The sequence below is a fragment of the Gadus morhua genome, chromosome 14 (assembly GCF_902167405.1).
Source record: "Gadus morhua chromosome 14, gadMor3.0, whole genome shotgun sequence".
In the NCBI taxonomy this organism is placed as follows: Eukaryota; Metazoa; Chordata; class Actinopteri; order Gadiformes; family Gadidae; genus Gadus; species Gadus morhua.
Window position 1 is genome coordinate 20,577,616 of NC_044061.1, and position 15,264 is coordinate 20,592,879.

Consider the following 15,264-nt stretch of genomic DNA (forward strand, 5'->3'; position numbering starts at 1 on the left):
CCTGTACACAAGGTGACGCCAAAGAGTCATGGCGGAGTTAAAACTATTTGCGCCTCGAATTTCTTCCTTATATGTTTGACAATCTATAATTTGAATTAATGTATGAAATGTATGAAGTGCAAGGTGGGTACTTTTTATTTTCATTATTCTAAATATGATTTTATTTGTATTTTTTTCTTATAGATATGAGTTGCATAGAGACCAATTATAGTAGACTAATACAAAAAAAACCTGTAGTTTACAAAAAATATATATTCTCTAATCGACTGTTATTAAAAAAGCAAAAAATGCATTGCAGTCTGAAAATATAGTAAACTGTGGAAATGTTATGTGGGGAAGTTTTGATCGCTGCATAATTTACTATGACCAACATGTTGATGGGCGGCTATAGCTGCACCCTTCGTTTTACAGGCTTCGTAGAATACGAAGTAAGGCATGCTTTCTTCAATAGCATTATATAATTGTAATAAAATACTTTATTTGCTATCCAAAGTGCCGTAATAAGATTGTCGTTTTTGCTTTTTACATATGTTGCATGCTGGGCTTGTAATCTATACTGGGCGTGGTTTTATCTTTAGGCCAGGAAATAGTTTTGGTTGGCCATCGACTTTTTCACGACACATGTCATTTTGTAAACAGTTGCCATGCTTTTACTCGAAACGTATCCACTGTGATTAAAAGTGTCATACTACTACACTATTACACAGTTTCAGGTTTATACACATCTGCCGGTAAGCATTTTTACAGTGGTTGTCCTGATTTATAGCTTGCGAAGTTAGCGTCAACGTTATAAGGACAATAAATAGCTGTTTGGTTCACTGTAAATACTTCATAGACCGCAAATACAAGTGTTACAACGTTAGTCACTGGTTCAGCAAATCAGCAATGTGGTCCATCTGACTTTTGTGATATTAGAGAACGAATTACGAAGAATGTCTCTCCGAGTTTTAACCCAGGATTCAGCAGATCGTGGGAGTCAAAGATGCAGAGTTGGCTTAGGCTTGATGTCAACCCATGGACTTAATTTGGGTTCTCCTGTGCTTGTGTATATTGCGGGAGGAACATGCCTATGTACCGCCTGGCCCAGAAGTGACCTGACCGAGGGCTTCATGCAGATCGATCTGAAATGTGTCACTCCAAATCTGATAGCTCAACCATCTCTTAAACTCTCCCTCGGTCCCAGTCAGCTCACACCTCTAACCTGCTCCAAGCTGAGACACATTAAGGTCACTGTGGTTGTCCAGAGTGTAGACTTTAGGAAAAAAACGCCTCTACACATCATCAATGAACTTGTGAAGGACATGATGAAAGGTGTTTACGTGCGGAAGAAACACGTCGTCAACGTTGAGGATTGGGATGCAGAAATTAAATACGTTGTCGTTGAGGAAGTCAGCCCAGATTGTGATGATGCTGGATTGGTCACAGCCAAGACCAGCGTGAACATAGTGGGAACCCAGACACAAAGACACTTCCAAAGGCAGCTGCGAGACAAGCCCGTGGATCCACTGGGTGGGCTGGACGAGGTCAGTGGCATTACAGATACAAAATTTAAAATAGGCAGATAGTTAGGCCACATTAGACTGCTTCAATGCAAAAGGCTTCTGGCACAGAAACAGTTATGACTTCCTGAAGTGATTTCACTATTGAAGCTACTTGTCCATCACATCTCATTTTACCATTATGAATGAATAACGTTAAAATGAGATGTACTAAAATTCAAAAGATAATCAACATTGAGAACGTTTTCGATGTAACACTCGTCCCTACTGTCCTTTGCACCTTGCTGTAGGTGTGTGCATCCCTGCGAGAGATGTTGGAGCTGCCTCTGTTCTACCCGAGTACCCTGAGCTCCCTGGGGGTGTCCTGCCCCAGAGGGGTGCTCCTGGCCGGGCCCCCCGGCGTGGGGAAGACCCAGCTGGTGCGCAGAGTGGTGGGGGAGGTGGGGGCCAGCCTGGTGGTGGTCAGAGGACCGGAGGTAGGGATTATTGAAATGAAACATTCGCTCATCACTGCACACATTCATTGCTGTAATATGTTATAATATCAGGTGACAAAGGTCGAAGTTCACATTGCTTTTCCTGACCATACAGCCAGGCTAGTGGAATTAACCTCAACTGATCTCACTGGAACTGATCCCATTTGTCGCCTTTGGCTCTTCACTGAAGGACTTATTATATGGACATATTGGACATTGTACCTGTGTATAACTCCTCACTTGAATTCCCCAAACTGCCTTTCAATTGTGTGTCAATTGTGCGTTTTATTTGTTGGAAAGATATATGTTTCGTCTGTTCTATGCTGTCCTCTTGTCCAGGTCTCTCTTGAAAAATAGATTTGGATCTCGATGAGACTTTTCTCCTGGATAAATAAAGGTTAAACAAAAACCTTCAGTCAGAAGGAATTGTCTTTTTCTTTCTTTTTGTATCAGTTGTAATTTTCAGTTTGGGATTATCGGTAAGAGCACAATATGAGATGCGACTCAACCGACCGTGCATCGTCCTGGTAACACCCTCCCCCTGCAGGTGGTGGGGTCACGGCCCGGCGAGAGCGAGGAGGCGCTGCGGGCCGTGTTCGCGCGGGCCCGGGCTGAGGCCGACGAGGGTCCGTGCGTCCTGTTCCTGGACGAGGTGGACTCCCTGTGCCCCAGGAGGATGGGCTCGTCGGCGCCGGAGAACCGCGTGGTGGCCCAACTCCTCACCCTGATGGACGGGATGGACCAATCGGATCGCTTCCTCATCGTCGGCGCCACCAACCGGCCGGACAGCCTGGACCCCGCCCTGCGCCGGCCCGGGAGGTTCGACCGAGAGGTGGGGAGACCAACGACACAGGCACCCCAGGGTTTCCTGCTGGTGGGGTTGGCAGTTAGACTGGGGGGGTTGTAAGGTACTTTACAGGTGGACCATTTATGCTTATTTTCATGCAGACTGTAAGACTGTTGCCCGGCAGCCTGATCTATACACAGAGAGTGAATGAGGTTCAGAATATATTATACTTTTATAATATTCACAATAAATTTCAAAAACTGCTCAGGGAAACCCTGGAGTCTGTCCTCTGGATTACTACCGCTGCTACTGCCATTACTTTACACTATTACTAAATGTGGTGCTCGTACCACTACCACTACTCGTAATATTAACAAAACAACGTTAAAGGGTTTGATCTCAATTTTTTAAATATATAATAAATAATAATGATAAATGAAAATATAAATAATAATTATGACTAAGGAAGTTTAATTTCAATGAGTTTCGGAGAACGGTGGGGATTTAATAAGTGTACATGTTCCCGCTCCTTTTAAACATGTCATTCCAATCCGCAAGTGTTTGTCATTTATGTATCTGATTATGATTTCCATTTTGTGTATGCCAATTTTCATTCTTTTCTGTATGCCAATTTCTGTTTTCTTTTACATGTTCAAAATAAAAAAATTCAATCAATCAATCACTATATAATAAAACGGTCACCCTGCTCTGACCAAAACGTTACAGCATCTCAGAAAAGACGGTCTCCAACGACACACAAATAGATCAATCTCTCTCTGCCTCAGGTGGTCATGGGAGCACCCACCCAGCAGCAGAGGGAGGCCATCCTGGGTGTACTCTGCGGGAAGATGCCGCTGGCCCCCAGCGTGGACATGGCCGACCTGGCTCAGAGGACGGTCGGATACGTGGGGGCGGACCTCGGAGCCCTGAGCAGAGAGGCGGCCATGTGCGCCATCCGACACGACGCACAGGTACACAACAGGGAACGCATCGAAGCACAAAACGATCACCCTTTTGTTTCTTTCGAAGGGGAGATTCAAGGTTCTTTTTCCTTTGTGGCCTTGCAGAGATCTGGAGGGCAGGAAATAGATATGAGTCACTTCCAGCAAGCACTGAAGACGGTGCTTCCTTCCTGCCTGCGGAGCAGCCTGGGCAGGACGGACTTGGCTCCGGTCTCATGGGAGCAGATAGGAGGCCTGCAAGACGTCAAACTCAAACTCATACAGGTACTCTGTGACACCCTCCGATACGGACTGCTGAACTGCAGAGGTTTCCGGAATCAGAATTACTCAGTACAATTCAAAGAAATCTGTGACATATGAGGCTGTGACTCTTTCATTTCCTCTTGTTCAAAAGGAAACATTTCTTTCTTTGTGGCATGCTGATGCAAACTCTCCTGCCAGCTTTGCTGTATTTCTATATATGTGTATAAATAGATATGTATTTATATTTACATAAGTCGTTTTTGTATCCAATCTTTTTGGAAGTTAGGAAAATGTGTAATTTTGTTAAAATTTCTAATATGGTAAATGGTAAATAGACTGCATTTATATCGCGCTTTTATCCAAAGCGCTCTCCGATATTCCCTGACATTCACCCAGTCATACGCACAGTCACACCGACAGTAGAGTCAGGCATGCAGTGAGGGTTAGGTGCCTTGCTCAGGGACCCCTCGACACGCTAGGAGCTAGGAGGAGCCGGGGATTGAACTAGCAACCTCGCGGTTAACAACCAACCCGCTCTACCTCCTCCTACAACATGCATGTGTTCAGTACTTTGTGCTGAACTCGCGTTTGGTTCCTCCAGAGCATCGAGTGGCCGATGAAGCACCCGGACGCCTTCATGCGCCTGGGCCTGAGACGGCCGCGGGGGGTGCTGCTCTACGGACCCCCGGGGTGCGCCAAGACCACCCTGGTGAGGGCCGCCGCCGCCGCCTCCCACTGCTCCTTCCTGTCCGTCAGCGGGGCGGACCTCTACTCGCCCTACGTGGGCGACTCCGAGAGGGCTCTCGCACAGGTACTGCTTTGTCCCCCCGACACACATCTCTCTGCATTCTACTGTTGGTTATTTACCTGTGTGTGTGTGTGTGTGTGTGTGTGTGTGTGTGTGTGTGTGTGTGTGTGTGTGTGTGTGTGTGTGTGTGTGTGTGTGTGTGTGTGTGTGTGTGTGTGTGTAGCTGTTTCAGCAGGCGCGGGCCTGCACCCCTTGTATCCTGTTCCTCGATGAGATCGACACTGTGATTGGCTCACGGTCCGGCGGTGAGTCGCCCAACAGCGTGCAGACGCGCCTCCTCTCAGTGCTCCTGAACGAGCTGGACGGGGTGGGCTTTAAGACCCTGGAGAGACGAGGGACACAGAGGGTTCTACAGGCAGAGGGGCACGAGCAGAGTCCTGCAGACCAACAGGTCAGACGAATAAAAAAAGGTCTTCAATATTTTCTTTGTTAATCAATTCATCATGATCATGACCATGAGGTTCATCGCGTGCCTTCGTCTTTATTTGTTTACAGAAATTGGATTACCAAGAGGTCTGCAACAAAGACGTGATGATCATAGCAGCAACTAACCGACCAGACTCCCTGGACAGCGCCCTCCTGAGGCCTGGAAGGCTAGACCAGATCATATATGTCCCTCCTCCTGACCCAGAGGTGAGTGACCTCATCTGACCCTTTTTCTCCTCTCTTTACCAATCGAAGATTTCTTTTTTTAGAGATACCTCCTGAAAGTCTGTTTTAGAGAAGCACTCTCACTATTTGACATGTACGGATGTGAGGCGCCCAAACAACATGATTCACATCTGTGATGATAAATAACACTGTATCCTAACGCGTGTGTCTGTAGGCTCGCCTGGCCATCCTGAGGGTGTGTACAGGATCAATGCCCGTCGACGCTGATGTGTGTTTGGAAGAACTTGCCGCCAAGACAGAGCTTTACTCTGGAGCAGACCTAGAAAAACTGTGCAAAGAGGTAGGTTGTTTTGCACCAAGAATGCACGCATAGTTTTCTTATCTGTATTTTTTATTCTATTCCCAAAAAAAATTATCATTTGGATCCTATGTTATTTTTGAAGTGCATAACTTTAAACAAATGATTCATTATTCCGCAGGCTGCTCTGTTGACTCTGCAAGACGAGGGCATGGGCGCATGTTCGATCAAACACACAAACTTCTTGAAGTCTCTGGACGCGATGAGCCCCTCCCTCACAGCCCAACAGATCAACACCTACCAGACACCGCTCTCGTGACGAATTACAGTTTATGATTTTATCTGCTTCCTTGTTGGAATAAAGTCAACAAACCTGTATACCTCAAAGCAGTCTCTCATTTGTCCTGCCATTTTAAAACACATTATGCAGAATTCCCCCTGACCATCCCACTAGAGACATAGCACTGAAATCCTTACAACAATCATAAAGTAGAACATGATTCATCTAACCAACAAGGGACAGAGGGCAGTATTAACTGAGTAAAAGGTTGAACTCAAGCCAAGTTCAATCACATTTGGTGTCAGCTTCGCCTTCCAGCCATTGAAATACCAGACAGGAAGTTGTGAGTGTGTGGACGTGACTGGGCGCTCGTAGCGTCGCTAGGGTAGACTACATCAGACGACGGAGCTGCATTCAGAATCCTCAAGACACCCTGCAACAGGTGAGTCCTGACGCAGCCACATACAGATGCTGACATAACATCACATCATTTCCTTGTATGACAACATATTGAAATGTAATGTTGTCTAGGTTCTGAAGACGAAAAATACAAAAGAGACCAAAATGTCTGGAATCATCAAAATGTTGAGGAAGAGAAAGGAGGTTGGTTTTAGTTTGGAAATTGCACTATTGATATTTATTATATTTAATGTGTCTGTTTATGTCAACACTGTTGCTCATTGGCTCCTGTTACTGTTCTAGCTGATACCGCTGGTCGGAATAATGGCAGTTACTGCCATAGGTGCTCCATCTGTTTCTTTATACTTTCTTTTCACCAAACCCGATGTCATGTGAGTTTTTATATTTGCTTTTAGATGGACTGCACATTTTCTAAATTATTATTCACAATAATGAAAATAACAATGTCAAAATGTGATATATCAATATATCCAGTCCAAAACACTTTTGGATTGTATGGATTATATGGAAAAGCTTATTTTGATTATTTATTTTTTAAGCTTAAACAAAACTAATAACCCGGAACCATGGGAGCGGTTGGACCCATCAAAACCACAAAAGGTATGTATATTGAGTCGAAGGTAATTATTGATTTTAAACCCATGTCTATTTAATCTGCCAATTCATGACTGCATAAAAAAAAAGCAATATGCCGATCAAAAGTGTGCTGAGTCACTCAGGCAGCTATCACTAGGGACCACTTGGCCAATCGTGACGTCAGTGTTGATGCATGCAAAGTCTGTGCTACATCGGCCATACACCTGCTCCTGTTATAAAACATTTGCCTGTTTGAGAATTTAATATGTTTATGGCAATTTTATGCCATATATGAACCACACCCTTGTTGTTGACCTTGTTTTTATGCAGCTGCACACCATAAACCAGAAGTGGCGGCCCATCGCAGAGCTGGAGCACGTTAAGAGCCTCACAAAGTAGATTATCCTTCCTTTTCCCGTCATTTGTTTTAAAATATAATTGTAACAAAATTTTAATAACTGTCAAGTATAAAAGCTATGTTCTTTTCCATGACCAAGAATACATGTATTCTTGGTAATGATGGGTTTTGTGTATGTTTTATTATTTCTATTTACTGATATCAACTGTCAAATCTAATTTGAACACTGCGTCGGAAACTGGATCTGTGCATAGTAATATAATATAGCACCATGCTGGTGCAAATGCGTGTGTGTACGATGGGGGGGGGGGGGGGGGGTTTGCATTGGTTGGGTCAGCTTGAGCAACACCTGAACCTTGGGACTTATGTCCGTGGGGTGTATGGTGTGGTGTTAAATTTTTACAAATTGTGCAAAAAAGAGTTTGATGAAAACTGATATTACATATTAACGATGTCTAAACTTTAGTCAGAAAGTAAATACTGTGCATACTGTTGTAAAAATAAAACAATATGCGTTATGTACACCTACAACTCCCTTTATTGCTACAATTTCCAGGCAAGTTGACAAAGGCAGCCGTATAGTTTTGTTTCACGTTAAGGGACATACCATTCTTTCTGCTGAATGCAAATAAGGAGTATTGTCTTTTTCTGCAGAGCTCTTACACCAAACCATGATTGTTTGTCCTTGTCTCATGTAACTACAATAAGGAAATGCATCTCCTGAAGTAGACCATTTACAATGGTCCCCCTTGCAAAGCTTCAAAGAGATCACATTAAAAAGGATGTCATTGTCTTGCATTTAGTGCAATAGTGAAGTCTTTTTGTATGCATGTTTGAATCTCAGTAATACTGCTCCCTCTAGTGTATGGAATAAAGAAACATCAACCATGAGGTTTGTGCCATTTACAATCATTTATTTACGTTAGAGGGTTCATGGGTAATATAGAGAATAAAAAAAATCATGAGGCAAAATCAATTGGCTTTTACAAGAAGCAAATGTAACCGTACCATTTAAATGGGTTAAAAATAACACATGGAATGTGCAAAAAAATAAGATCATTTGTGCGAAAAAGCAACCACCCGAAGAGGTTGTAAAAGAGCATGCGACCTACAAACATTAAAAACCTCCTTTAACAGATGTTCCAGCATTGATAAAAACTTGGCAATTATCACATATTAAAAACCCAGTGCTGTTTGACCCTGGTTAACACAAGAGCAATGAGGCTGAATCAAGGGCCCCTTAAAGGGCTCAGGTATACTATCCCCCATGAAAATACTGCAGTGCAGTAAAACCCACCTGGTCTTATGATATACCGTACAAAGTGCATGACATTAATGCTCAAATCCATGTGCAGAGCGACCGGAACCCAGATTCAAAGTGTGCCACACTTTGATTGTCACTCAGAGCTGCCTGTTCTACACTGCCAAACGGAGTTATGGGATAACATGGGTCAGTTTGATATTGTGGCAAAGCTTGCATTAACAAAAGGCTGGAAGTAATTTCACAATATTAGATATTGTGCCGTTAGTCATGGCTGTTGACACAACTGGAAAATAAAAAGAGTAAAATTAGTGTTGTCAGTCTGTAATTAGTGTGGAATACGAGATATTACTTGTGAATCATGCTTAGTGAGATTAAACTTTAAAAATTCAAAACATACCAACCACCCCTCCAGGCTGAGTTGAACTGTAAAAAGCTGATGACCTATCAGTGACATCAGTTGCTGAGAATCAAACCGTTGCGTACAAAAGGAAAATGGCTATCAAAGCCCTTCACAAATGGCCGAGGCTTTACTGGTGATCTATAGCGCCCCCTGCAGCTGCATCGCAGAACCACAACCCTGTCCTCTGGGTGGCCCCGCCCATACGCTGAATGCAAACACTAATCTGAGGGCTGCATATCCACCTGACTCGGCTTTGGCACATTTAGTTGTAGTTTCCGACTACCTGACATCTTGTGACAGTCATGTACCAGAGTCATGGCCATTTGTTGTGTAGTTTCTGCCTTGCTGCTGCATGATATGTATTGTTTAATGTATATATTATTTACAAGAGAGAGAGAGAGAGAGAGAGAGAGAGAGAGAGAGAGTGTTCAGGCACTGGACGAGTGGCAGTGTGTGCAGGTGTGGGTCATCCTCTGTCTGTGCGTCTGCACCTGCACTGTGCACCTGGAGACACTGTAGGTGTGGAGCATCAGGTGACGGGCCTTGGCCTGCACGTCCTCCCACCTACTGGCACTGGAGGCCACTGGAAACACACACAGAGACAATGAATACTTGATGAATGACTTAAACGATTAAAGGTGACTAAGGCCCAATCCCATCTCTACCCCTTACCCCTCCCCCTTGTTGTGAAGGGGTAATGGGTAGAAATGGGATTGGGCCTCAGGTCCAATCCCATTTCAGGCATTGCAGGCAGTTTGTCTGCTTATAGGTCGGAATGAAGTGGCCACCGATTATTGACAGGATGGATACTTTATTCTATTGGACTCATTCGCTTCTTCACTACCCACACATGCTACCGCTCGCTCTCCTCGCTCGTCCACTCACTCGCTGATGTCACTCACACACACACACACACGTACACTGCCGTTCTCGCGCACACACGTACGCTAATCGTAACACATGCCTCGTTATTGCGACGTTCATGACGTTCATGTTTTTTTCCCAGCTATTGATAGTTAGGCTATTAAACATGTTGCATTCTATACGGCCTGATTATGTCATCATTTAAGCTATAGCCTAATAAGAAGCGCTAATAGGATATTTGATTAAACCAACCAAACTAGTTGAGGGTTTTTGCCTACCTGCAAGCATCCTCAATCTTTGGTTATTTATTTATTAATTTAGCTATACTTTAATAGTATTCTATCTGTTCAGCGTTCCAAATTATTTGTTATTAAATGTTACATTAAGTTAATTGGTATACAAGTGTTGTTTAAATAAAATGCTTTTTAAATTTCAAAAAATCGTGGGATGTATCGAACCGTGGGTCAAAAATCGTGATACAAACCGAATCGTGAGTTTGTGTAACACTTTTTTCCAACATTGTCCCGGATGGAATCTAAACAGAATGGTAGCCAGGCAACCAATACCACACACGGCAACAACACATTTCTGTAATTATCTTGGTAGTACAATATTAAACTTCTTTGAATTTTGTTCTCATCATACTTTATCAACAGTACGATATTCATTTAGCTATACATTATAGTATGTGAAATCATTCTGTCCTAACACGCATCATAACCACGACGGTTGAGAAAGACTGTGGGCTGATGTCAAATCATGAATGCCATGGCAGAAGTATGACAGCATCACTGACAAACATCAACATGTGACTGGGACAAAGGCCTTCACTAATAACAGGCAGGATACGGACGGGCGGAATGTAACTGCAGCATCGGCAAAATCCAGAGACATTGTTTGTGGAACCACTGATTCATTGTAGCATCTGTGCTCCTCCCTTCCATAGCGCCACAGACTACTACTGCCTGTGACCAGCCACATAGGCTAGTGGGCTACATTCAAATGAGGGCTGAACCAGTAATCAAATTCAAACCGACATCTCAATGCAATAGAACACGAGCTGCGAATCGTAAAGGCTGCGATTAAAAAACAAAAAACCTATGGGGATATATATATATTATTTTATTTTTTGTGATTTGTTACTGTAACTGACTGAAGATAAGTAGGATTCGTATTTATTTTCTTTGACGGTTCAATAATCATGACTCACGGAGCTGGAGGTGCACCAGGGCGGCGGTCTTGTCCGACGTCAGCGCCCAGACGTTGAGCTCGTCCACAGACTGCACGTCCTCCAGCTTCAGCAGGTCCTCCCTGATGCGCTGGACGTCCAGGTGCCGCGGAGCCGCTGGGACACAGCACGGACACGTTAGGGCTCTGGGCCTCACATACACACCGCATGGGCCTCACATACACACCGCATTGGCCTCACATACACACCGCATGGGCCTCACATACACACAGCATGGCCACATACACTGCATGGACTCACATACACACCGCATGGGCACATACACACACTGCATGGTCACACATACACACCACATGGGCCTCACATACACACTGCATGGTGATTCTCGCCCTAGGTTGCGAGAATATCACCCAGGTTTTGTGATATCATGATAAAAGCTTAGCGGCCTAGTCTTGTCTCGATTACAGGGTCCATTATTCTATTGTGTGTTTGTGACAATGAACTTATGAAGCCGTCTAACAACAGCCTGGGTCAGTCAGACTGAAAACGGGGTGTTACCTTCCAGTACAATGAGGCCGGTGTCTCGTATGATGCGGATAGTTGTGAAGAGGACCAGGACAGAAAAGATGTAGGTACAGATCGGGTCGGCCAATTTATACTCTGGCTGTGAGGGGAAAAAGGATGGACGGAATAATTCTAAAATCAATAGAGATAAAAAGGCTGCAAGACAGCAAGGAGATTCAATTTCCTCAACTCAGATATAGATATAGGATTGATTATGTCGCACCCAGTTCAAACAGGGAGAACATAACATCACACTGTTTCGCTCCCCGCAAGAAGCTAATGTCGACCACCCCCCCCGGTAACCACGGCAACCGGTATAAACAGCGGCACCTGGAAGTAGGGCAGTGCAATTTGGATCGCAAATCTTGATCGCGATTTCGATTTTTGGGTCAAATGATCTCCAAACTAATAAAATCGCGTTAAAGGGATTTTATTTAATAAGAAATATGTATATATTTATATTTGTTTTATTCAGTACATTTTTTTATAGAAATTGCAAAAATGAACAGCTGGATAAGTTTTATACTTTATTTTGTGTATTTTTTTAAGGGGGAATTTCAGAGTTCTCAGTTACAAAGCGTTATTCTTTAGAGAGAAATGCAGAATAAATGCATCATGTTTTTCCCCAGCGAGCAGCCCTACCTTGAAGCGGACGATGTAGGCGGCGATGAGCACGCCCACGCTCTGCACCAGGTCGCCCAGGGCGTGGATGAAGGCAGCCCGGACCGCCAGGCTGCCGTGGGGTTTGGGCTGGGCCCCGGGCCCCGAGGGCTGGCCGGCCGGGGGGGCCACAGGGCCGTGGGAGTGGCCGTGGCCGTGGAGGTGCCCGTTCTGGTTCAGTAAGAAGCCCATGCTAGGAAAAGAAAACATACAAAATCAACAAAACAAGTTATTTTTTGCTATTTCTCCCCCCCCCCCCCCGACTGCTATCAAACAATGAAACATTTGCCACAAGTCAGGACTAAGAATCAGTAGCTCAGCCACATTCCGCTCAGCTAAGTCTGTACTTTGGACTGAAGACCCAAAAAGGCTGAGTGTACTCTCAAACATAGCACATTTAGTAACACTGTGTGTGTGTGTGTGTGTGTGTGTGTGTGTGAGTGTGAGTGTGAGTGTGAGTGTGAGTGTGTGAGTGAGTGAGAGAGAGAGAGACTGAGTGACTGAGTGACTGAGTGAGAGAGAGAGAGAGAGAGAGTGAGTGACTGAGTGAGTGAGTGAGTGAGTGAGTGAGTCTCTTTCTTACATGAGGTTGACAGCGACCCCCACCGCTGCTGTGATGAGCATGACGTCTCCGTCTATGTTGAAGTCGGGCAGCATGGTCCTCTGCACGGCCTCGTACAGCAGCGCCCCAGTCAGGATGTAGATCAGCAGCACGCTGACGCCCGCCGACACCACCTCTGCAGTCAACACCGTGACAGACCAACGTCAGTCAGTCATACACCCCTTCATGCCTTTCAACATGGGGGCTCACTATGAGTTAAGCAGCAGGTTTTTGGACCGGTAGGATACGAAGGACCTAGCTAAATGTCTTGTTCACCTTTAAAAATAATGAGTGGTCCGTCGAGGCATAGTCAGAACGTTTCGTTTATGGACACTGCGATAGAAGTCTAAAATAGCAGAGAGGTGTTATTTTTTTTTGAAGTGTCACGATAAAGACAAAGCTTCAAAGTCTTAGCACTGAAGGAAACATTAAAGTGATTTCACTTCCTGAATCTGTTGTCTTGTCTGACGAGAAGACCGCACACCGCAGGTCACAACTTGCAAACGTGCTGAAATCCTTAGTGCATTGTGTAATGTCACCTTTAAAGGACAGGGCTCTTGAATCAACTGATACTGACAAACCACAGGGTAGTGGCTATTCTCAGCTTGGGGACTAGATCAAAGTGAGGCTTTACTAAGGTTAAATCAAACCTGTATTACCACTGTCTAAACCCAGCTCAGGGTCCGTTGGTGGGTGAACACTCCCTAAAAACACTGTTCTAAATCATGCTTTAACCGTTACAAAGCATCTGAAATTGGAGCCCATAAGATCGGAACACTGCTGATCACACATTTCCTCCCTAAAACATGATCCGTCTGCATCCCTGAGGCCCACGTCTCCGGGGTCGCTTCATCATAAAACACAGCCGCGAGGGGAGACGCTGCTGAGGGCCGGCTGGAACGTGAGACGTACCCAGACGATGAAGGCCAAACGTGAACCTGGCCGTCGGGGGCCTGGCTGACAGCCACAGGGCCAGCAAGGACACCAGGATGCCTATCAGGTCGGCCAGCATGTGCACTGCATCCGTCATTATGGCTAAGCTGTTGGCCACATATCCACCTGGACACACACACACATTGTAAATATAAACACTAAACAATTACAATAGCATTTTTTTTATATTATAGGAGACAGCTATTCTGAATTAGTTCAACTCACTGCCCACAGAGGAAGTATGGTGTTCATAAAGGTTTGCATAATGAATGAACAATAATAAGCATTTAAGAACAAATTAAACATTCAACATTGCCTGCACTGGTTACACTTCTAATTGCCCATTATGGGTTTAAGTGGCTGTATTGAGTTGTCATACCCACAAATTCTCCTATCATGAAGAGCAAATACAGCACAGCTGCCATGCCTAGTTTCTTCATCACTCTCCTCCGTTTGATTCTCTCCCTCTTCTGGTTGCAGTTGTCACATGGGTCCATGTTCAACCCCGGACTGCCGAGGCTGGACGAAGACCCTAAGAGGGAGTCATCGTCATCTGCCACCAGAGTGTTTACCGACAGGCCGTTTGACATGGCCCCCGGTGAGTATTCCGACATGTCTCCCGCGACAACAACCTTAAGTTGGTTGAACTTAGGCCTGTCATCCTCGTCCAGATCGTCCGGAAAGTCTAACGGCGCGGTGTCACTGAGGTTCCAGTCGCTGCGCTCCTTCCTGAAGACGGAGCGCACTTTGTTCATGAAGTTGACACCCGACATCTTTATCTGCACGGGGGGGATTCAATTGGTCTTCCTGAGCGTCCCTTATGCCTTCACAGAGGTCATGGGAGTGAGTAATCATTCACATAGCTCTGTGGTGCGTGTCGACGTTTGCATTCCATTCGTCGTTGAAGAGACCTGGAAGAAACCGAACAAGTTGTTTTTTGAGAAGATAAGACGCACTATTAAAAGATCATCCACGACTACCGCAAAACTTAATTGAGTTTATGTTCCTAAATGCCATTGACAACTGCCAGTGGAGTTTAAGAGGCTAAATACCGTTCATCCAATCCACCCTGTCCTTAGAATAGCGAAGGTTACGTTGCCTAAACGTTAAACATTCCCATTTGTTAGCATGTGTAAACATACGTCGGACCAGAGACAGATAGATACACTGACACAGACTACATGCTGGGTAGGCGGAGTTGAAAAGTTCCAACAAGCTAACGCTAACAAGCTAACATAACATATGTCGGAACAGCCTATACAAACGTTAGCGTTCTTTGGTATAAACATTTGACACTCGAATATGGTTAATAAAATCACTTACAGTCTGAGGGAACTTGCTTCTTGAACATTGGGCTGCTTAAAGACTATCCTGATTGTTGTCCTGTCAGATACATATCGGAGCCATATTAGATCGGAGCTGTAGCCGGAAGTCACAAACTGTTTGGGGCGGGCTTGCGGTCACGTGAGT

At 44.7% G+C, this 15,264-nt stretch overlaps 3 protein-coding genes across 4 annotated transcripts; 2 read left to right on the forward strand and 1 right to left on the reverse strand.

The window, feature by feature from the left end:
* Positions 1-613: 613 nt before the first annotated feature.
* On the forward strand, positions 614-6,525 carry afg2b (AFG2 AAA ATPase homolog B). The gene is made up of 11 exons (XM_030376274.1): positions 614-1,523; positions 1,790-1,975; positions 2,523-2,807; positions 3,548-3,733; positions 3,830-3,988; positions 4,569-4,778; positions 4,939-5,166; positions 5,271-5,408; positions 5,602-5,727; positions 5,867-6,407; positions 6,497-6,525. The coding sequence occupies exons 1-10, from the start codon at positions 933-935 to the stop codon at positions 6,002-6,004; spliced, it is 2,247 nt and encodes a 748-aa protein (XP_030232134.1). The 5' UTR covers positions 614-932; the 3' UTR covers positions 6,005-6,407; positions 6,497-6,525.
* coxfa4l3 (cytochrome c oxidase associated subunit FA4L3) lies at positions 6,175-8,210 on the forward strand. Its single transcript, XM_030376279.1, has 5 exons — positions 6,175-6,407; positions 6,497-6,568; positions 6,668-6,756; positions 6,925-6,985; positions 7,292-8,210. The coding sequence occupies exons 2-5, from the start codon at positions 6,530-6,532 to the stop codon at positions 7,358-7,360; spliced, it is 258 nt and encodes an 85-aa protein (XP_030232139.1). The 5' UTR covers positions 6,175-6,407; positions 6,497-6,529; the 3' UTR covers positions 7,361-8,210.
* slc30a4 (solute carrier family 30 member 4) lies at positions 8,210-15,259 on the reverse strand. 2 transcript variants are annotated; one of them, XM_030376276.1, is made up of 8 exons: positions 14,847-14,957; positions 14,174-14,705; positions 13,774-13,920; positions 12,844-12,997; positions 12,243-12,453; positions 11,595-11,700; positions 11,058-11,192; positions 8,210-9,566 (listed from the first exon to the last, which is right to left on the reverse strand). In XM_030376276.1, the coding sequence occupies exons 2-8, from the start codon at positions 14,565-14,567 to the stop codon at positions 9,412-9,414; spliced, it is 1,302 nt and encodes a 433-aa protein (XP_030232136.1). In that variant the 5' UTR covers positions 14,568-14,705; positions 14,847-14,957; the 3' UTR covers positions 8,210-9,411. The 2 variants fall into 2 exon arrangements, with proteins under 2 accessions (XP_030232136.1, XP_030232135.1); XM_030376275.1 differs by lacking the exon at positions 14,847-14,957 and adding an exon at positions 15,118-15,259 and having other exon boundaries at positions 8,212-9,566.
* Positions 15,260-15,264: the final 5 nt, after the last annotated feature.